At 39.2% G+C, this 23776-nt stretch overlaps 1 protein-coding gene across 9 annotated transcripts in view; it reads left to right on the top strand.

Moving 5' to 3' along the window:
* Nucleotides 1–13497: 13497 nt before the first annotated feature.
* The window catches only part of NFXL1 (nuclear transcription factor, X-box binding like 1), a 52881-nt gene continuing 42602 nt past the window's right edge, over nt 13498–23776 (top strand). For 2 of the 9 annotated variants that reach the window (XM_043871057.1, XM_043871056.1), the window contains exons 1-4: nt 13967–14212; nt 16989–17165; nt 20581–20690; nt 22506–22636. In XM_043871057.1, the coding sequence (XP_043726992.1) occupies nt 13969–14212; nt 16989–17165; nt 20581–20690; nt 22506–22636 (662 nt within the window). In that variant the 5' untranslated portion in view covers nt 13967–13968. Of the gene's footprint in view, nt 13638–13966; nt 14213–16988; nt 17166–20580; nt 20691–22505; nt 22637–23776 lie in introns of those variants that run through there. The other 7 variants (XM_043871054.1, XM_043871052.1, XM_043871050.1 and 4 more) reach the window with 7 other exon arrangements.

Genomic DNA, 23776 nt, shown 5'->3' with positions numbered 1-23776 from the left:
ATCTGCACTAAAGACGTATCCAAGGGTTCTGATTTGATGACCTCTGGCCCCAAGCTCTGAGCTTACATCAGATAGGTAGCAGGTTCTTGGTGCAAAGCCTTGGGCTAAGGAGGGTTTAGCCAAATCCTTTTTCATGACTCTTCCAGGTGGTGAAGACTCCAGTTTTAGACACCTGGAGTGTGAAGCAGAACTTCACAACTGAGCTCTGGCTTCATGCTGCTGCTGCTGCTAAGTCACTTCAGTCGTGTCCGACTCTGTGTGACCCCATAGACAGCAGCCCATGAGGCTCCCCGGTTCCTGGGATTCTCCAGGCAAGAACACTGGAGTGGGTTGCCATTTCCTTCTCCAATGTATGAAAGTGAAAAGTGAAAGTGAAGATGCTCAGTGGAGTCCGACTCTTAGCGACCCCATGGACTGCAGCCTACCAGGCTCCTCAGTCCATGGGATTTTCCAGGCAAGAGTACTAGAGTGGGTTGCCATTGCCTTCTCTGCTGGCTTCATGAGCGAATTAAAAAAAAAAAAAGGACAGGGAACATGTGGCTTTGGTGAGACTGATGGTAAGTGTCCTGACTTGGGTACATGTGAATGTCAAAGCAGGAGCTCTCCTTTTATCAGTCCAGAGACCATCCACATTCCAGCCGGATCCCACACTCCAGTGGCTGTCTGGGACTAGCATCTTAACGTGTTACGACTAGGACAGGCTTGATGTAAGGACAAGTGAAGGCTGGCTGAAGTTGGAAGATCTTTAGTAATGACATCTGAGAGGAAATGAGAGGGAGAATTCTGGGACTTGTAGATGGCAGATCAGAGACAATATGACCCAGGCTTGCCAATGTGTCTGGTAAGTACTCTGCCTTCCTCCCAAATCCATTATAATATGATATAGGAAGAGATTACTTCAAGGTTTTGCAGAATTTTTTAAAATCAACTTTTCTAACTTGAAATATGATGTGATTAAGTGTCTTACCATTAGGAGGCAATATCTGCCTATAATTATGAACTTCAGAGCCTGAAGCTGTTTTTTTTTCTCATAGAAATTGTAGGTAGTAAAATCAGAGCTTTTTGGTAACAATAGGCAGTCTTTCTCTAACATGAATATTTTTAAAAGATTTTAGTATAGACTATATATTAGTCTAAAATGAAATCATGATCAAATAAAGTATAAAATATAAATGTAGTGGGTAAAATAACAACATAAATTAAAATTTTTAATATTTCTTATTTTCAGGAAGTTCATCTAGGCACTAATATAATTTCATTGCAAGAAGCTTTTACCAATGTATAAGATGCATTCTAAAGGTAAGCAAAATGGGGAGAAAAGAAGCAAGAAGCATTTATATTGAGCTTCATTTTATATTTTTATTTTTTAAAAAGTCCACTGCTTTAAAATGTTTGAAAACCACAGATATGTTTTAATAGTGTTTGATGTATGCCTGGCTTGGACATTGTCAGTTTAAGTTATATTCTTCCTTATGACTATTGAAATTGTATTATTGGATATCCTAGTTTATAGACTATTCAGAATATAAAATACAAAAAAAAAAAAGAGGCTTATAGACTCAGAAGAAACAGTTTGCTATTTGCTGGACTAGTTTATCTCAAGGTGAAGAGAGAAAGTGGGAAATTGAAGAGAAAGGAATCAGAGAACATAGGAAATGCACACACTAGGGATCATCTTATTTATCCCTCCTCATTTTGAAAATACAGAAATGATGATCAGACAACAGTAAAACTGATGAGGATGTAGTAATGGGAACTTTGCATGAGACTGGAAATTTTTGCCATATGTTGGAAAGCAATAGGCTAGTATCTGCTAGAGCTCCAAGTTGGCTTAACCTAAAACCCAGAAAGTTCATTCTTAGGTGTTTATAGTCACTACAAATATTGGCCACATTCTTCAACAGTGAGACATGTTGAAGAGTGTAACAGTAAAAAAAAATGTAAACAACTTAAATGATTGTGGAAAGGAGATGATTTATAAATTGGAATATATTCACATAATGGATTCTATAAATTGTTTGAATACTAACAATTGCACTCATCTCACACCCTAGTAAAGTAATGCTCAAAATTCTCCAAGCCAGGCTTCAGCAATACATGAACTATGAACTTCCAGATGTTCAAGCTGGTTTTAGAAAAAGCAGAGGAACCAGAGAGAGATCAAATTGCCAACATCCACTGGATCACCGAAAAAGCAAGAGAGTTCCAGAAAAACATCTATTTCTGCTTTATTGACTATGCCAAAGCCTTTGACTGTGTGGATAACAATAAACTGTAGAAAATTCTGAAAGAGATAGGAATACCAGACCACCTGACCTGCCTCTTGAGAAACCTATATACAGGTCAGGAAGCAACAGTTAGATCTGGACATAGAACAACAGACTGATTCCAAGTAGGAAAAGGAGTACGTCAAGGCTGTATATTGTCACCCTGCTTATTGAACAGCATATTAAAAAGCAGAGAGATTACTTTGCCAACAAAGGTCCATCTATTCAAAGCTATGGTTTTTCCAGTAGTCATGTATGGACATGAGAGTTGGACTCTAAAGAAAGCTGAGTGCCAAAAAATTGATGCTTTTGAACTACGGTGTTGGAGAAGACTCTTGAGAGTCCCTTTTACTGCAAGGAGATCCAGCCAGTCCATCCAAAGGAGATCAGTCCTGGGTGTTCATTGGAAGGACTGATGTTGAAGCTGAAACTCCAATACTTTTGCGACCTGATGTGAAGAACTGACTCATCTGAAAAGACGCTGATGCTGGAGGGATTGAGAGCAGGAGGAGAAGGGGATGACAGAGGATGAGATGGTTCGATGGCATCACCCACTTGATGAACATGAGTTTGTGTGGACTCTGGGAGTTGGTGATGGACAGGGAGGCCTGGCATGCTGCAGTTCATGGGGTTGCAAAGAGTCGGACACGACTGAGTGACTGAACTGAACATTTATGTAGTGCTGAGTTTGTGCCAGGTTCTGTCCCAAGTATTTTCCAGATGTCAATTCATTTAATTCTCAGGACAACCGAGAAGTTAGGTTCTCTTATGTCTCCTGTTTAACAGATGAGGAAATGGAGCCACAGAGAGTTTACATATTTTGCCTGATGCCCATAAGAAGAAAGTTACACAACCACTATTTGAATCCAAGCCCTGAGGCTCCATTGTGTTTGTTCTTAACACTTGCATTTGCGCAGACTCTTGTATGTACATACAATTATTATCTATTCAAAACTTACAAACATACAGCAAAGTACTAGGTAGCGCTTATGGATCTGTACCTATGATATAAAAGTTTAATAACAGGCAGAGGAATGAGCAGAAATCAGGAGAGTGGTTACTTCTGTGTTGAATGGAGAGAATGGGATGGAAGAGAGACTGGAAAATTCATAGGACTTCATTTATATGTTCTATATCTTTTAAAACAATATGAAGGAAATAAGTCCAAATGTTAAGATTTGACAAACCTACATACAAATACGGACATATATTCTCTCTATATTTGGTATATTTGAATTATTCCACAAGAAGAAAAAAAGATTAGTTAAGTATAAATTCACGCAGCTAGTTAGGCGGCAAAGCCTGGACTTTTAACCCTGGCTCAGTGTTTACTTCACTATGGGATTGGACTTGATTGCTTTCTGCACAAACCTGAGTGCTTTTTGAGGCTCTCCTTGGTGGTTACATGCCTGTTACCTGTGTTTCCACTTGAAGTTAGTCAGAGTGCATATTAAATCACTTGGAGACAAAACCTTCTAGAATTACATTCCACGTCTGGCTCTTGGTTTCCTGATGAGTTCAAGGTGAAAGAATGCATTTTTCTCCCATGCATTCCTTTGGGATTCTGAAAATAGCAATTTACCACAAAATTACTCACCAGCCTGACAATGTTGGCCCTTAAAAAGAGTTGATATTTGATTTCTTGTCAGATTGCCAGTTTCTCCTCTTTTGAGTTAGGTTCTTTTTTGTTTCATCTAGGCTGAGCTTCGGCCAGTTGGACTTGGTCCAAGAAGCTACTTGAGTTCGGTCTTCAGAGAGCAGGGAGCCTGTTTCCTGGGTTTGTCCAAAGATTCATGATGCTGAGGAGCACAGGCATCCTGGTGGCGCCCAAGTCCATGGTGCTCCCTGATGTCCTCCAGTGGTCTCCTTGTGGCAGAAAGAGTGTCGAAAGATGAACATCTGTCTACCACTACCAGGATAGGAATGTAATTTGTTTCCACTAAATTTTTAGTGTAATAGACCTCTCCGCCTAGTTCCTTAGTTTGCTAAAAATAAAGATAATTAATAGATCTACATTTATGGGTTTTCCCATTGCTCCATTTCAGATATAATATCAAAGTGCCTAAAAAGCACAAAATATATAAAATTACCAAAGAAGCATACTACAGTAAAGTAACATGAAATTTACCTTGATTATATTCCTTTTATTTTTATGTCTAAAAGAATTGGGCATTTGAAATTCATTGATTAAAGAGAGACAAGACTCCTCAGTGGTAGAAAAATGAGATTTGTTTTATTAATGAACTGAAATAATTGATAGGTCTTTTTAAAAGAAATTTTAGTGCTAAACTCTTTAATATAGATCTCCTGATTTAATGCCACTGATCTAGTCTTGTTTCTTTTACCTTGAGAGGTGGCCTTCTCCATTGGTTGTTGTTGTTCAGCCACTAGGTCATGTCTGACTCTTTGCAGCCCCATGGACTGCAGCACACCAGGCTTCCCTGCTCCACTGGCCTCATGCCAAACCAGAAAGCTTTCTTGAAGCCAAGAGAGAGTAACCAAAAATAAATCACACACACACACAAATACAAATATATAATATAGATTAACCATATTTCAAATACGTATTTGCCATCAAATGTATGTGGGCAATGCAGATTGAGCCTTTGCTTCCTGAGCCCAGTTATAATCACTTTCTTCAAATTATTTGAGCCTCTCAAACTGGAAGCCATAACTGAATAATCTATTTGAGCTGTAAATAAATTTGTGAACAAAAGGAAATCAGTAGGTATCACTTATTTAAACTTGTAAAAAGTTATCATAACAATGATTACCATAATTATTTTTTGAATTTTATATTAGACTTGGGACAGATATCATACAATAAATGGTGAAGATAAATAGATTTCTTAGGTATTAACTCTGATGGGACTGGTCACATTTGAAAGTGAAAGTGATTTCACTCAGTCCTGTCCGACTCTTCACAACCCCATGGACTGTAGCCTACTAGGCTCCTCCATCCATGGGACTCTCCATGGAAGAGTACTGGAGTGGGGTGCCATTTCCTTCTCCAGGGGATCTTCCCAACCCAGGGATTGAACCTGGGTCTCCTGCACTGCAGAGAGATGCTTTACCATCTAAGCCATTTAAGATGTTTAATTAAACATCATCTTAAAATCAAGATCCAACCACTCCATCCTAAAGGAGATCAGTCCTGGGTGTTCATTGGAAGGACTGATGATGAAGCTGAAACTCCAATACTTTGGCCACCTGATGTGAAGAGCTGACTTATTGGAAAAGACCCTGTTGCTGGGAGGGATTGGGGGCAGGAGGAGAAGGGGACGACAGAGGATGAGATGGTTGGATGGCATCACCAACTCGATGGACATGGGTTTGGGTGGACTCTGGGAGTTGGTGATGGACAGGGAGGCCTGGCTTGCTGCGGTTCATGGGGTTGCAGAGAGTCGGGCACAACTGAGCGACTGGACTGAACTAAAACCAGTAGCTGGGCTTCAGTAGGGGTAAGTTCTACTGGAGTGAGTATATTTGGGATAAGATAATGAAAATTATAATTTTAAAATAATTTTCTCTAAGCAATCAAAGGCAGTGAAGGCTTATATAAGGAACTTGCAGCTAGTAATGTCCTCAGTGGAGATTACAAAAAGATCAGAAAAGACTGGATTTAATTAGGAAGTTTTAAGAAGAAACATGCTCTTGCCTTTGTAGAAAATCATGGGGCATCTGAACTTAGAATACTGTATGCATTTCTGTTTAGTGAACAGAATGTATTTTATTAGATGTGGATGGTGTCTAGAGATTGACTAAAAGGGTGATAGAGTTGCCACATGTGAATAAATGGCCCAGAGGTAGGGGGAGCGGGGACTCCAGCTGGGTGATCAGGAGTATAAGTGACGACCGTGAGACTAGTGACGGGCATCTGAAGCGAGGGGGGCAGCCTTGTGGGATTGAGCCCTTAACCTGTGAGAGCTGAACTTGCCAGGCAGTTAGTGTCAGAGCTGAATTAAATGTAGGACACTCAGTTGGTAGCCACTGAGAACTGAATAATTATTTTGTGTGGAAAAATCCACACATCTGGTATCAAAAGTGTTGCTGTACGTAGAGAAAAACAGGAGAGCCAGCTTTTAGTGGAGACTTGATGTGTTCTAAGCAGAACTCATGATTTATTTCCCCCAAATATGTTCCTTCCCTAATATTCTCTATCTCAGAAGGGGGCACTGCCATTGGCTCACTTCCTCGGATATATATAAAAAATTTTGACTCTTAATTTAACACCTGCTATCATAATTTGTTAGTGAATTTTGTCAGCTCAACCTTCAAAACATATCCTGCATCTCACTATAAGTCATCATATCCAAACCACCATCTTCACTTGGACTATACACAGAATGTTAAAGGTGTCTCTTGCAACTCTTGCTCCCCTCTCCCCAACAGCCCATTTCGAGGTAGAGCTGCCATTGTGACCTTACAAAAACAAAATCAGATCATGTCCCTTTTGCCTCAGCATGCTTACAATTAAATCCAAAACCCTCATCATAGCCCTACATTAAACGGCCCTGATCATCTCTCTGATTTGGTGTCCTACTGCTCCTCTGCCTGCTCAAACCCTTTTAGTTATACTGGCCTCCTTTTTGGTCCTTAAACATACCAAGTACGCCCCCTTTTCTGGGTCCTTGTTTTCTTTTTCTCTTCCTGGGAAATTCTCTCCCCAGTGTCCAGTGGGTGTTGCACCTTCATTCAGATCTCTGCTCAAACGTCACCATGGTAGAGTGCCTTCTTTGCTCAGTCTAAATTGAAAACCTCTTCACTGCATCTCCCTGCACAGATCACTGCTTCATATTATATCTTAATTTATATTTTACTTGTTTGCTATCTGCTTTCCCCATTCAAATGTAAGTTCCATGAGGACAGGTACTTTATTTCATGTACTGCTCTACTTCCAGTATGTAGAAAATGTCTAGGCATAAGAGGGACACAATAGGGGCTTTATACATGTCTGTTGAGTGAATTAATAAATTCATTGTCCAACCAATCCTGGGAGTTATAACTCAGAGTTCAAATTAAGGTAACTGAAAGATTATGATTACTGTAGTGTGATTATTTGCACATCTGAGTTTGTAAACTGAATCTTACAATTTAATTCTATGTAGCCATTCTTTCACAAGGCTCTTCCTAGCTCAAATTTTCCCAGTATTTCTACATTCATTTTCCTGAAAAATCTCCCTTTTTTAATGTCACCTCCCTTCTCTTGAACCTCACAGTGGCTACTTAGTGTCAACATTGAAACCAAAATTTTTTACTTCTGTCTCAAAGTGTTCTCCAACCCTATTAGTGGCCACAGGACTGGAAAAGGTCAGTTTTCATTCCAATTCCAAAGAAGGACAATCCCAAAGAATGCTCAAACTACCACACAGTTGTGCTCATCTCACACACTAGTAAAGTAATGCTCAAAATTCTCCAAGCCAGGCTTCAACAGTATGTGAACCATGAACTTCCAGATGTTCAAACTGGATTTAGAAAAGGCAGAGGAACTAGAGATAAAATCACCAACATCTGTTGGATCATTGAACAAGCAAAAGAATTCCAGAAAAATATCTATTTCTGCTTTATTGACTACGCCAAAATCTTTGACTATGTGGATCACAACAAACTGTGGAAAATTTTTAAAGAGATGGGAATACCAGACCACCTTACTTGTCTCGTGAGAAATCTGTATGAAGGTCAAGAAGCAGTTAGAACCAAACATGGAACAATAAACTGGTTCCAAATTGGGAAAGAAGTACGTCAAGGCTGTTTATTGTCACCATGCTTATTTAACTTATATGCAGAGTACATTATGCTAAATGCCAGATTGGATGAAGCACAAGCTGGAATCAAGATTATCAGGAGAAATATCAATAACCTGATATGCAGATGGCACCACCCTTATGGCAGAAAGTGAAGAACAACTAAAAAGCCTCTTGATGAACATGAAAGAGGAGAGTGAAAAAGTTGGCTTAAAGCTCAACATTCAGAAAACTAAGATCATGGCATCCAGTCCCATCACTTCATGGCAAATAGATGGGGAAACAGTGGAAACAGTGGCTGACTCTATTTTTCTGGGCTCCAAAATCACTGCAGATGGTGACTGCAGCCATGGAATTAAAAGACCCTTGCTCCTTGGAAGAAAAGCTATGACAAACCTAGACAGCATATTAAAAAGCAGAGACATTACTTAGTCAACAAAGGTCCGTCTAGTCAAAGCTATGGTTTTTCCAGTAGTCACATATGGATGTGAGAGTTGAACTATAAAGAAAACTGAACGCTGAAGAATTGATACTTTTGAATTGTGGTGTTGGAGAAGACTCTTGAGAGTCCCTTGGACTGCAAGAGGATCAAAGCATTCCATCCTAAAGGAAATCAGTCCTGAATATTTATTGGAAGGATTGATAATGAAGCTGAAATTCCAATACTTTGGCCACCTGAGGCAGAGAACTAACTCCTTGGAAAAGATCCCGATGCCAGGAAAGATTGAAGGCAGGAAGAGAAGGGGACGATAGAGGATGAGATAGTTGGATGGCATCACTGATTTGATGGGCATGAGTTTGAGTAAGCTCTGGGAGTTGGTGATGGACAGCAAGCCTAGCGTGCTGCAGTCCTTGGGGTTGCAAAGAGTCAGACACAACTGAGTGACTGAACCGACTGACCACTTACATCCACATCTTAGTCTGCCCTTAATACTTTTCTCAGTTCTCAGGATCTCAGTGAAACTTCTCATTCCTATTCTGGTTCTTTATTTACGATGAACCCTTCCCATGTCTGAGTACAAATATGTAATGCCTGGAAATATTGGATAACTGCCAGAGTCAGGTTTTTTCCCAATTATTTTACTTATTTATTTATTTTTGGCTGTGCTGGTTCTTGGTTACTGTGTGGGCTTTTCTCTAGTTGTGCTGAGCAGGGGCTGCTCTAGTTGCTGTGCTCGGGCTCCTCATTGCAGTAGCTTCTCTCTGCGGAGTACAGGCTCCAGGACACGTACGCTTCAGTGACTGTGGCATTTGGGCTCAGTAGTTTTGGGTCCCTGGGCTTTAGTGCTGCTGCTGCTGCTGCTAAGTCGCCCCAGTCATGTCCGACTCTGTGTGACCCCATAGACGGCAGCCCACCAGGCTCCTCTGTCCCTGGGATTCTCCAGGCAAGAGTACTGGAGTGGGCTGCCATTTCCTTCTCCAAGGGCTTTAGTGCACAGACACAATAGTTGTGGCACACGTGTCTAGCTGCTTTGGAGCATGTGGCATCTTCCTGTACCAGGGATTGAACCACTGTCTCCTGTGTTGACAGGCAGATTCTTTACCACTGAGCCACCAGGGAAACCCCAGACTCAATTATTGATTGATGGATGGGTTATTTAGCTGAATATTAGAAAATAGTTTACATGAAATATGAATAAATGTTTAGTTAACTTTTGTCTCTGAAGGTTATCCTAGAAAAAGAAACTGATCACCCAGTTTAAAAATTATGTTTTTTTCATGAAATTGACGTTATACAATACTGTTTTTATCACTCAATTCTCTCAGTATTAATAAGTAAAGCAAAATAAGACTCTATCCTTGAAAGTTATTTGTGTTTAACCTGGCTAGAGAAATCAACCTGATTATTCAATTTTCTAATTTTCTTCTGTCCCACTTATTTCAACTGGTATATTTTGCACTTTATGTTTTACCCTTTATTTTCTTCTTAACACATTTCCCCTTTATTTCCTTGTTAACTATATTTATTTATTTTTGCTGTCAATGTGATTGGATCATATCCAGTATGTCAAGTAAAATGTATTCAGTGCTTGTATCAGTCTTGGTCCAATCAACAACAGAAATCGCACAGTGGGTTAAGCTTAATATAAAGAATTATTAAGCTCTGATTAAAGAAGGTCTAGAAGGAAACTAGTAATGGTATTCTAGGACTGAGAGAGAATACCCAAGGGAGGACAAACTTGGAAGGGTTCCCCTCCGCAAGGTTGATTCAGTCTTACTGGAGAAGGTGTAGTTCAGCCCGCTGGATAGCAGAGAAGCTTGCTGGTTTGTTCTGGCCACAGCTGTTCTGCAGCCTCCTGTGGAGTGCAGTGATCAGAAATCAGAGGGGTGAGTTTGCAGAGGGGATGGGAGCCAAGGCTCAGGGGTGCTGTGGGGGGGTGAGGTAAGGGGTCACCTGCAAAGGGAGTGGTGACTCGGGGGGCTCAGTGGTGAGCAGAAGACCTTAGGTCAGTTTCCATGGTGAGAGGGCTGCTCTGCAAGATTCTCTCCAGGCCAGGCAAAGGCTGCAAGGTGGCTGACCCACTATACAGCAGCAGGAAATACCTGGAGAACGTCTTGCTTCCTCCAATGCCTCTTCAGTGCCCTCTGCTGAGAAAACTTAACATCTCTGTGGAGATGCTTCAAGTTCTGTCCTCTGTCACAGAGCATATACTGAAGGGTGAATGGGAGCTGAAGGGCACTGTATTGATAATAGGCAAAGTGTTTACCAGAGTCTAGATGTATTTGTCAAAGATATATGTATTTAGGGAGCTATATTGATACACTGGCAAAATGAATCCGTATCAAGAAGACATGTCAGTAATGGACAAATACAATTAAACAATTTTAAAAATGACTAGACTATAGGGGTATTCAGATATCCTATTTTTTCTAATTTTATTTTAGTATTCTTTAAAAAATTGAGGTGTGTCATACATATAGTAAATTGCACAAATCATAAATGTATACTATTTTGAGTTTTAACATATGTATACACAAGTAAAACTACTACCCAGATTAAGATAGAATTTTCCCACCACTCAGGAGGATACCTTATTCCTCCGCCCAGTTAAAATTCTCCCACCCCTACCAGAAGTAGGCACTAATGTGGCCTCTGTTACTTGTTCAGGAACTTCATGAAACTGGATTCACAAGTCATCTGTTGTGTCTGGCCTCTTTTGTTCAAAATGATATCTTTGAGATTCATTCATCTTGCTTCATATATCAGTATTTCTTTTGGCATAGCATTTTATTATATGAATATACCACAATTTATTTTTCTATCCTGTTGATAGACATGCAGGTTGTTCCTAGTTTTTGACTATTATGAGTAAAGCTGCTATAAAAAGAGTTTTTGTGAAGCTGTGCACTCAGGTCTTTCAGGTATATATTCAGAAGTGGAATTACTTGGTCCTTGGAACATGCTTTGGTAGTGAGCCATGTTTAGCTTTAATAGATACTGCCAAACATTTTTCTGAAGTGTTTGAACCAATTTCCACTCCTACCAAAACATATGAGAGTTCCAATTGCTCCATATTGTTGCCATTAGTTGGCCAATCTTTTGTTTTTAGCTATTCTTGAGGGTAGTATTTTTAATAATTAAGATTAATTAGAACTATACAATTATATTTATCAATTTTTATAATCTTAACTATATAATATTTATCATCTTCATGTATTTCTCATGTTCCTCTTTGATAAATAGAAAGAACTTGTTTCCTTCAAATGTTATCTGAAATTTCAAAGTGAAAATAGCAGAAATGGTAGCTTTTGAAATATGCTCTCAGTTTACATATACTTCCACGTTATAATTGAAGAAGGCAATGGCAACCCACTCCAGTACTCTAGCCTGGAAAATCTCATGGATGGAGGAGCCTGGTAGGCTGCAGTCCATGGGGTCTCGAAGAGTCGGACACGACTGAGCGACTTCACTTTCCCTTTTCACTTTCATGCATTGGAGAAGGAAATGGTAACCCACTCCAGTGTTCTTGCCTGGAGAATCCCAGAGACCGGGGAGCCTCGTGGGCTGCTGTCTATGGGGTCGCACAGAGTCGGACACGACTGAAGCGACTTAGCACCAGCGGCAGCAGCCACATTATAATATCCATCAGCTCTCCACTAAGCTTTTCGAGAATACTATAATAAATGCTTGCTCATTCACATAGCATATAACATTCTTTTTGACTCCACAGTAGTTATTATGATTATCAATTATCATTGTAAAATATGGCAAGGGAAAAACTGAACATGTGAGTCTTTTGCCTGATTAGGGCCTCTAAACATAACTGGAATTTCTATGTAATCATTACTTTTTCACAGTAATTAAGTAGTATGGTGTTTTTAAGTGTATAGTGCAGGAGTCACACAGCTCAGCTGCAGTCCTGGCTCTGCTAGGATATTTAATAAGAAAGTTTTCTGTGTCTTTATTTCCTAATTTACAAAATGGAATAGAAAACACCACCAGGCTATGTCAAGGCCAAGGAACTTAACCTCTCTATCCCTCAGTGTTCTCAGTTGTAAAATGGGGCTAACAATAGGATTATTGAGTATCACATTGTTAAAATACGTATATATGTAAAACACTGCATAGTGCCGGCAACTTAATAAATGCTATGTTAATATTTATGTATTTATCAATTAAACTGAAGAGTTGTAAAGGGCCGTGTAGTCCCAAACAGCAATTAATATATTTCTCAATCCCAGACAGACTCCTGAATTTTTAAAATTTCTCCCACTCTTCTATTATTGAAAACAGCGAAGTCAGAAGAATCAGGACCAGCCCTGGCTCTCAACTACTTTTCCTTTTGTTGTGAAAGGAAAAATATACTTCAGAAACAGTATATTATAAAGTATAAAGGACTTTGATACTAATGCCGTTAGATTCATCTTCTACATCCCTTTAGTAATTCAGAAGAGCGTTTTCTCCACTCCAGCCACTTTACCGCAACACTCCCTCGGCTTTCCCTGCCTCTTCCCCGACCTCAAAGCATTTTTCTCCTCAATGCCTCTTCCCATCTGCGAGAAAAGTTCCCTGGCACCAAAGACAGTGGGCAGTCAATTACGACCACTGGTACAGACTCCAGCTAGGTCCAGGGAAGTTGGGAGGAAAAAGCAGCAACCTTCGGTGTCCCGAACACCTCAGGGCCAGCCAGCCCACTTCCCCAGGTAGTTCGCTCTCTCTGCGCCCCGCCCGCCCGAAGTGAAAGTAAAAGGCGCTCAGTCGTGTCCGACTTTTTGCGACCCCATGGACTATACAGTCCACGGAATTCTCTAGGCCAGAATACTGGAGTGGGTTGCCTTTCCCTTCTCCAGAGGCTCTTCCCAACCCAGGGATCGAATCCAGGTCCTCCCACATTGCGGGCGGATTCTTTACCAGCTGAGCCACAAGGGTAGCCCGAACCCCAGGGCATTTCGGGAACTGTAGTTTCCGAAGGCCCGGTTCAGTTGGCGCATGCGTTCCGAGGACTTGCCAACACACAGAAAAGGTCCGGATGAGGAAGTGGCCAGTGATGCCACGCGTTCTGCGATCTGTGGGCCTGGACTTCTGGGTATTGTAGTCGCTGGAGGCGGGCGCCGTCGGTAAGGAGACGTAGCTTTCCTTGGGGTTTGCTACTGCAGTTGTTTCCCGGAGGGATACGCCGGGTCGGTCGGTAGTTCTCTCATCACCGCGCTACTCCGAGGCCAGGAGGCGCTTTCCTTTTACCTCGACTTTTTTTCTCCGTGGCTGTATGCGCCGCGCTCTGCAGTCCATGTCTCTGCCAAGCTCTCTCCCTTTCCTAGCCATCTCCAAAGCCTGGGCGTAGCGGGGACTCGCACTCTGGGAGAGACAGGGCCGCGACCTTTTCAAATCCGGCCCCTGCCCGGCGGAGACTTTTCATTCCAGGCTCACCTCGGTTTCCCTCACTGTCCTTTTCCCCAGACTCCTCGGCACCACAGCTCTTTCCACTCTTTTTTTTTTTTTTTTTCCTTCTGCAGGGATGGAAGCTTCCTGGCGCCAGGTGGCCGGTGGTCGAGGCCGAGCCCGAGGACGAGCCACTGCGGCCCCCTCCTCAGGAAATGGAGTCCATCTCCGCGGCGCCGGAGGAGGGCGAGAGAAGGGGTCGGTGGGCGCTGCTGGTCCCGGCCTCAGCCTCGGAGGAGCGGCCACCCCTGCGGCTGCAGGTACCTCAGCGCGGTGCAGCCCCGCGGGGTCTGAAGCGCCGCAGACTTCCGTGGCCGGTGGTGAGAATGGCTTCTGTTCTCGGGCTCACCTGAATGCCCACCGCCTAAGGCGCTGCCTAGTCCGAGCTGCCTCCGCGTTCACTTCTTTCCTTCTCCTTCGGGAGTTTGTAATTGGCCTCACTTCTCAAGGCTTTCAGGCAGCTGCTCATTCTAGGCCGATTCCCATCACACCTTATTCATCATCAGTTTAATTGATACTAATCTTTGTTATTTCTCCGTCCAGTAGTCTTCCCTTCACTCTTGTCTGTTGAATCCCCAAGGTTGCAAATCGTAGCCCAGCGGTCTGATTTAGCGTATAGTTTGGTTAACACAATGCGTTAAATCTGAATTGATTGCCGGCAGTTTTTTGGTTTTTCTTTTTAAAATTTCATAAAAATCCTGTTAGCAACTTTTCTTCTAAAACACCGTGGCTTTGGTACTTTTATGTGTGGCAACAGTCGGCTGGGCCGAGTTACAGAAATCCCTTTTAGATTGGATTTAGGCTTTCTGCTTCGCATTTTGTTTCCTACTTCTGGGGCTGATTGTCATTTTCCATCTTTGTTTGATTGCTTAGTTTAGTGACGTTAATTATCTATGTCCTATACGCACTTGAGTTTGTGGTGGTTTTCTACTGTGGTCACAAATTCCTAGTCACAAATTTCATGTCCTTTCCTGGATGTATCTGGTGTGGCCTTCTCCAGCTTGTCAATATCCTTCACCCAAGGCAATGGGCAGGAGTTGGAGCTAACTCTGAGAGATAGTGAAGGACAGGGAAGCCTGGCAGTTCATGGGGTCGCAAAGAGCTTAGTGACTGAACAACAAAGAAGTGTTTTGGTGGAGTCTAAGTGCACACGTGCAGCTTTCAATTGTCCACAGTGAAAGAGTGCAGGGGTGTAAAGGAATAATCCCAGAAATCATTTTATTGTTGTCTTTTTCAAAATATATATTTTTTTGAGTGGAGGAGCAAATTGAGCTTCTGAATGTTTCATCCCCTCAGCTAATTTTAAAGTTAGGTGATATTCTGAATTTATGATAGTGGTGAGTTACTGAGTATAATATTGGCGGTAGTGAGGTATGCAAGAGGGAGACGTGTGAACAGTTTTGGTAAATTTCCTTGGATTTTGTGGATAGAGAAAAGCATCCTTCAACTGGATAATTGAGATTTGGCTGTAAGAAATAATATATGGGAAGTTTGCTTTGTCAGCTGTCTTTTAGATGATCTGATCTGGGTCTGTTGATCAGGTTATGAATGTTTTTATTCTGTCTGCTTCAACCTTTAAAAAAATTTTGAGTCATATATCTTATATCAATTAGTTTTCTACTAGCACTCAAAGATTCCTATGTAAGCTCTGTACATTTTCCTCCAGTTTTACTTGAAACTCCCAGTAGTTCCCAGACAAGCCAGCTGCAATAAGAAAAGGAAAGCATTTCATGAGGAAAGTAAAGATAAAACACCATTAAATACAAATACGCCACCTAAAATAGGAAAGTTTGTATGAGTAGTGACTCATCAGTTTCAAGTGTAAAGTGCATTTCTTAGTGCACTGATGAATTAAGATCAATTCACTATGTTTGTGGCTCCTTTCTTGGACTGTGGTTGCTGTCCAGACGAGTTTATTAATAATGCTTGAAGAGAATTCTGATAGCCCTTGCTCTTGAGGAGTTTGAAGTCTCATTGGGAATGTGCTATGTAGTAGTCTAATTCTTTTTTGCATTATTTAAGCAAGTAACAAAGTCAGAAGTACAGACAGTGCTAAACAGAATAACAGAACTAATTCAAAACTTATTTAACATTTCTTTTTGGAAGGAAGTTGTGAGAAGCACATTTTCCATGTTAGCAGTATTTTGTGTGGGATTCCTGTGCACTCAGTCGTGTCTGACTCTTTGCGACCCCATGGACTGTAGCTCACTAGGCTCCTTGGGCCATGGGGAGTCTCCAGGCAAGAATACTGGAATGGGTTACCATGCCCTCTTCCAGGGGATCTTCTTGCAGCCCAGGGATCGAACCCAGGTCTCCCACATTGCAGGTGGCTTCTTTACTGTCTGAGCCATGGTCAGTCACTTCTTGTGTGGGATTAATGTTCAGTAAATGTGTTTTGTGACCCCATGCTAATAAAGACAAAAAAGTTCTTGCGCTTTCTAAGCAGCAGATTGCAAACATAGTGGGTATACAATGAATATTGCTTGTGCTAAGTCTTTGGTGGGCCAGGCCATGTTGGGTTTGTAGTATGGAAGAAGAAGATTTGAAAAAGCACCTGGCTAGGCTGATTCTGATGTGCTCCCAGTGGGTATGTTTCCCACCTCTTAAGAATCACTATGTGCCATTCATTTAAACTTTTTTTATTATTGGGGTTTAATTGCTTTGCATCGTTGTGTCAGTTTCTTCTGTACAACAAGGTGAATCAGCTATGTATGTCCCTTCCCTCTTGGACCTTCCTACCATTTGTTTTTAAACATCTCACTCTAATTTTGTTAATGTCCTTGTCTTGAGGTTGATCACCAGTTTTTTGATACTTTAACATGCCTTTATAATTTAAAACATTGATTTGTTAGTCACTCTAGAGCAGTTTGTTGCATTTAGCAGAATATTTAACAAAAGTGAAAGTTTATATTGTGGTATTCTCTTTACCTATATGACAAATTTGAAAATACTTTTTTTCATAGATGACAGTAAAATAGAATGCCTCAAAGGTGACTTTTAAATCTGTATTTTAATAATGTGTTGGTATATCATGTCTTGCTTTTTGCGAGATTGTTTTGCAGAAATGAAAAACTTTTTTTTTTTTTTTCTGTTAAGCAGAGCTAATGTCTCAAAAGAAATTTGAGGAAATCAAGAAGGCTAATCAGGCTGCAGCCAAAAAAATTGTTGAAGAACACTTTAGCTCTTCATCTGAAGAAGAAGGGGATGAAGATTTTGAAGGAAAAAGAGGAAAAATAGTTGCTAATACATTTATAACTTATACTACTCAGACAGGTACTGTATGATCTTTTAAATTTTGATATTTTTACATCAAATGAAAAATACATTCCTGACTTTTTCTAACACCTTTACTTTTTGTGGGATACTTTCTGTTTGTTAAGAATGAACATTCTTGTGCTGTGGAGTTGAATTTTTACATCTTTTACTATTTGAATTATGTGTTTTATCACACTAATAGGATGGCAATGTCTTTTACAGCCTTAGAAGTTCTCTTTGGTGTTTAATTGGCGTCTCATTAGTATGCCTGGGTGGTGGCGGTGGGGGATCTTCCCTGAGAGAGGAATTGGGTTCAGTTGTTCCTGATGATGGTTTGATTGCACTTGAAGACTTTGAATACTCCTTTAAATTGATTCTTGATTTTTCTCTTTTTCATTATGTTAAATGTATCTTGGAGTCAGTTTCATTTCTTGACTTTATTCGTTTATTTTATATCTTACAACTTCTGATCTTTATGCTTTAAAAACAATCTTAGTCTCCTCAGGTTTGGTGTGTACAGTCACATTGTTTGTTGTATATATTTGGGTTACTTAGCCACATTTGTTTATGAGCAAGGGGCAAAGTGATGTTGCTGTGAAGATTTGGTACTAAGTGTAGAAACAGATTATTTTCAGTGAACTGCTTTCACACGTTCCACATTTTATGCTTAACAGTCATTGCTGGAAGCATTCTTGTTTGTATTATCCACATTAGCTGCTGAGTATATTGATAACGTCATTAACCTGGGTACACATCATCAAAATAGTTTCCAAGGAATTTACCATATCTGGCAAGGAATTAAGATTAGGAAGCTTGACTAAGAAGTCTGGCTCAGTCAGGTAAAAGTTGGTAAAGAGGAACCTTGAGGTTTCTTGCTTTTAAAGGACTTCATAGAAAGTAACTTCAGGTTTCCTTCAAGAAGACCTCACTTAAACCATTCTAGGTACAGGTGTTATTTTTAAATAGGAAATCCAGTGATAGAACTGAGTATTTCTGTCTAGTGTTTGGAAAACTTTTATCATTTATGAGTTTTTTTTCATTTTTAACCTGGCTTTCATCTCAAAGTGTTAAGGCAATTTTTCTTATGCTGTATTGTGTCAAGTCCATAAATATTTTGATACCCATTCCGTTGTGTTCTGTACTTTGCCTCTACCAAAGAAAGGAAACTTGACTAGTACAGTAAATGCCAGAGTCATGAGATGGTTCCCATCTCACGTTAGTGAATTGAACACCAGAACTTAACCGAAGAAGTTCCATTTTTTCTGCCTGAGCACAGCCTTTATACTTCCATGTCAAGTTTCAGACTTTAATGGTCAGCTTCGTGTTGGGTATTGCTGTCTTGCTGGCCTGTGGAAACATAAACATGTGTTGAAAGATAACTTATGTATTGTCTTATTTTCTTTATATTAGTTAGTAGTGCCACAGTTTTCCCAGTCACCCACCTAAGGCAGAAATCTGGGAGCAGGTTTGGCATATACATGACATGAGTATATTTTATTTGCTCCCACTCCTCTCCTCTGCCCATATCAGACAGCTCTTCAGACACAGCAGTCTTTCCTTCTGAATCTTGGCATGAACATTGACTTTTCAAAGCAACACAATCCCATTGTCACCAAGTCCTGCTCAGTTTTACTTCCTAAATTTCTTAAATTCACCCCACCTTTCCCCATACTGTCGTCACCTTAATTCAGGCCCCTACAGCTGTTTGATAGGTTTAATAGCTATTAAATAGCTATTAAATAATAGTTATTTAAATCCACATAATAGCTCTGTGGGGTAGATATTATTATTACTACTATTTTAAAGATGAGAAAGCTGAGATGGACACATTGACTTACTAAAGGTCATTTTTTGCTTCATCAGCTGTAACGTACCTCCTCTGGCACTTCATGTTTCCAGTCTTGGCCTCCTCACAGTCATTTTTCTTCAGTTGCCAGAGTGATCTTGTTAAAATGCATGACTTCAAATGCCATCCTATTCACCATGGGCAGTATACTTTATTGCTGCAGCCACGTTTCACACAATTTTCAAAGAAGTCTTACATAAATTTTATAAATATAAGATTAGACTTTATTTTATTAAAGTCTATTTATCTTGTTTTCATCTTCTATGTTACATGGTAGCTGTTAAATTAGATGAAATTTTAAAATGCTCTACACTTGTTAGAGCCAGCTATGTCAAAGAGTAAAATAAGTACATAGAATATGGTTATTAAATCTGCCTTTAAGGATTCTCTTCAAGCTTTGATGTTTATTCAAAACAATTGTCTTTAGTAACTTTATAGTGTTTTATAGTTTTGGGAGTGATTTTATGTATATTTTTTTTAATAACCTAAATTATACTCGTGTTTATAGTATGGTAGAACAAGATTTTGTGACTTTTATGTTTACTTAGATGGTCTTAGAAAGTAAAGAATTATCCAAGTGTCCTTTTTATTTTTCTTTTTGATGACATAAATTTTGGCTTGTACAATTTTATTGCCATGTTCTGTACTTATGATAGTTTATGCTAGTAGTGTACTTTTCTTGGAGACTTGGTTAACCTCTATTGAATAATCTTTATTATACTGAAGGCCTGTAGGTTTATTTTTCTTACACTAAAGTGACTCAGATTATTGTCCTTTTGGTGTCATGTGAGCTTTGGGGTTGTTTCTCTGCCTTTCATTGTGCTGTTATTTCTTGGACCTTCCTGTATTAAACCCTTGCTGCAGCATAGCATAGTGGTCAAGAGGGCTCACTTTGGAGCCATACCGAAGTCACTTAAATGTTATGTGCTTCAGTTTTCTCATCTGTAAAATGAAATTAAAAACATCTTATTTAATCTTACTGAAATACGAATAGTGCAGTGTCTACCAAGTAAATGCATAATGATTGCTTAAAGAAAATTCGGTATAGTAATTTTTTTTCTAAGTCATGCTTCCTTTTTAAGCAGAAATAGCATAATTTAATGAAACAAGGTTATTGTACTGTATTGATCTTTTCATTTGACAGATTTTTACTAAGAACATGCTTTGTCAGACAGACTCATACACACAGACTCTTACGCACTTACACATTGATGGACATATGCTTATATTTAGGCTCAATGGCTCTGCTGAGCTTCTACTTTTCGGTTCCTTTCACCTCGCTTTTTGGTATGCTTTCTCATATTAACTTGACATCTTGCTGCCTTTGCCTGAGGCTCTGCCCCCACCCGATTTGTTAAGGACTGTAACAGCAGGTAAACTCTAAGAGAAGGTCAAAATAGAATGCTTGGACTTTGTGGCCTCTTTTCAGTTCACTGGTTGCTTTTTTTCTTTAGCTTCTCCTTTTTTTAGCTGTAGTTTGAACAATTGATAATACTAGAGAGTTCTCACGTAATGTGGTGCTGTTGGTGACTTTGTATTATTTTCAGATGTTGCTTAACCTTAAGTTTTCAATTTTTAAATTTCAAGATGGAGATGTACGAGAATTAGAGAGAACGAAACAGTACGTCAATGAAGCTTTTCAAGCTGGGGCTATGACATGCTTAATTTGTATTGGTTCGGTGAAGAGAAACCAAGCAGTAAGTTTTTGTCCTTATCTAAAATAATGTTATCTCCCTCAAATATCTTATTTTGCATGTATAATTTGCAATCATTTATTTGTGCTTATTTTTGTTCAAAAATGTTTCATTTGAGAATTCTATTTATAAATTGATATTCAGTTTTGGGGAATCTGTGATTAAAAGAAAAATACCTCTAAATGAGCAATGAATATTTTCAGCACTATTAATAAAACTGAAGCAAATATTTTCAGTTTCAATGCATATGTCATGTTGAGAAAGCATTTTTAGCATCAGTACGTTGTAGAGATTCACACAAGTACTGAAATGTTAAATAAACTATATTTCATTACTTTCACTAGGTTTTAAAAAATATAATTATGTTCCTTGCCTTCAAGGAAGTAAAACCTAGTGACATTTATGGTTTATTAGTGAGCTTCTCTTGTGTTGAAGGTGCTTCTGGAAAGTGGCTAGGGTTAATGGGGAGAGATGGATTCAGAAATAACTTACGTACTTAGAGATTCTGTGGCCTAATGGTGAAGGTATATATATGTAAATTTAAAGAACATTAATAAATCAATAAAGGGGAAGTGATGACTGAATGTGATAGACTCACCATTTAGACCTCAAGTTAATCCTCCACTATTGTAGCACCATTGCCTAGAGAAGGGGCAGTCAGGTCAGATGTGAAATGGATGGGTCATGTAGAATGAACCAGAAATTTAAGCTATATCAGATAGGATAGCATAGTGCCTCTGGTGCTTCTGGTTGGCTTACTCTGAATTCAGCTGCAGTGGAGGAATAGTCTCTGCATTAAACACTTGCTGTCTGTGGATGTTTTTTTCCAACCTCACTGCTTTCTCTTTGGGAACTAACTCAGCAGGAAATGGGTGTAGTACAGAAGTAGGGCAGAGCTAATGCCCACTGGGGCAACATTCCACCATAGGGAGTTGGGGGATGAGTGCCCCAGCTTCCTCTTTGCTAGTGGTTGGGGCTGGAGTTGTCCTAGGCATGTTTTATGTGGTTCTTCAGAGCATTCCTAACAGGACTGAACTTTGGCCCTTAGTGGTAATCAGCTGAGTAATATGCAGTTTATTTGCATTTCCTTTTCCCTCTCTTGACCTTTTACTTCTATATGCCAGTTCTTTTCTTAGGCACTGCTTTTTTTGGGGAACTCAAACTAAGAAGTTGGGTTTTTTTCAGTGCTTCTGCTGGCTTATGATATTTATGTATATATTTTCAAGTTTTTTGCTCACCCAAGTTTTAGAATTTAGCGTTAATTGCAAGACTAATAGATTTTTTATCACAATGGGGCAACAGAGATTATATGTACATACTTGTGTTTAAGGATTCCTTTTGTGATGTTATTTACAATTAGAAAAACCTAAATGTACAACAACCCGAAATTTGTTAATTTATGGTATATAAATCAATGTGATACCTGCTATACAGCTATAAATATCATGTTGTATGAACATATTTGTTAAGGGTAAATGCTTATACTATGTTTAAAGAAAAGGCTATAGTTACTTATCAGTAAGTGCAGTATCACCTCATTTTTTAAAAAGTATGAAATATATACAAAAATATTAGAGATTTTTCAGAATGTTAGCAGTAGTTTCTAGCTGAATGAATCTGGATGGTTAATATTTTTCTTTAAAGTGTTCTACATGTAAATTAATTTTTTTAAAGAACATTTCTTCTATTATGCTAGAGGAAGGTTTTTTTTTTTTTTTCTGTAATTAGCTCTTGAAAATGGTACTTATTTTAAAGTATTGTGGAATTATCAAAGAAAAATCATTTTGTGTTTGTTAATCTCTGATACCTTTGTCTTAGGTTTGGAGTTGTTCAGGATGTTTCTGTATATTTCACATGCCCTGTATCCAGAAGTGGGCTAAAGACAGCCAGTTTCTGGTATCTTCTCTGACGGATGATGATTTTGGAAAGAGGGATTATCCCTGGCCTTGGTAACTTTCTCTAATTTAGTTGGAGTGTTTAGTAGTAAAATAAATGAAATTTGTAGCTTCTAAGGTGCTTTATTGGCAATTTCATTACCCATGCTTGGCCTTTAAGCCATTTGGTTTGTGAAGATAGGAAACCTACTAATGGCTCCCCCCATTGCCCCAACTTGTCTAACTACTAGTTCCTTTTGGTAACTAATAAATCATTCAGATTCTACCCGCCCCCCCCCCCCCACCCCACAAAGCAACTCCTTAGTTATCTTTTTAAAGAACTTTTAATTTCTTTTCTACTAGAATCCATTGAAATTCTGCAGATTCTCTCACAAGAGCTCCTGTTTGTGTATTTTAGTATCACATTGTACATGACGGTCATCTAACATTTTGATCATTGGCTTCCTAGTTTTATCCTCAAAATCTATCAAAGCTTCAGGTTATCCAGTCTTACTAAATTTTCTACATTTATTATTTTAGTTTGGCTTCTAGGACCAAAACTGCTTTATTTTAGTCTTGCTGGATAAAAATCTGTTTTAGCAGAGAACGTGAAACAGTATTTGAACTTTTCTTTGACTTAGGCGTATTTGAAATATATATATTTTTGTATTAGATGTTGAATATGAATATTTTTTATTTTCAAATATTTTTCCCCTTCTAGATTTTAAGTCATGTTTCTTGCTGCTATATTACCTACCTGCAACCTGATTTCTCTCTTCTGCTTGCTATTGCTAATATATTTTGCTTATTTGTAGACCACCCAACCAAACTTTTAAAATAGTGAGCCTTATAATATTGGAATGAATATCTCAAGAATAAAGTTCAGGTGGTTAGTAGAAAGCTAATGTTGCTTTCTTGTGTAGCTGTATTTTAGATATGTGGTGTTTAATACAGTAGCAACTGGCCACATGCGGTTGTTTATACTCTTAAAAATTATGAAATAAAAAATTGTTTCTTTCTCAGTTGTATGTATTAGCCACATTTCAAGTGCTCACTAGCCATATGTGGCTAACGGCTATTGTGTTGGACATGACAGGTATAGAACACTTCCATCGTCTCAGGAAATTATTGGACAGAGCTGTTCTAGATGGTTGAAGTTGATTTCAGTAAAATCTTGTTTCTTATTAATATAGAGACGGAGCAGAGGTACATTAA

Source organism: Cervus elaphus, chromosome 17 (genome assembly GCF_910594005.1).
Source record: "Cervus elaphus chromosome 17, mCerEla1.1, whole genome shotgun sequence".
NCBI classification, from domain to species: Eukaryota; Metazoa; Chordata; class Mammalia; order Artiodactyla; family Cervidae; genus Cervus; species Cervus elaphus.
Note: the sequence above shows the minus strand (reverse complement) of the source record. Positions and strands in the feature narration are given on the sequence as shown.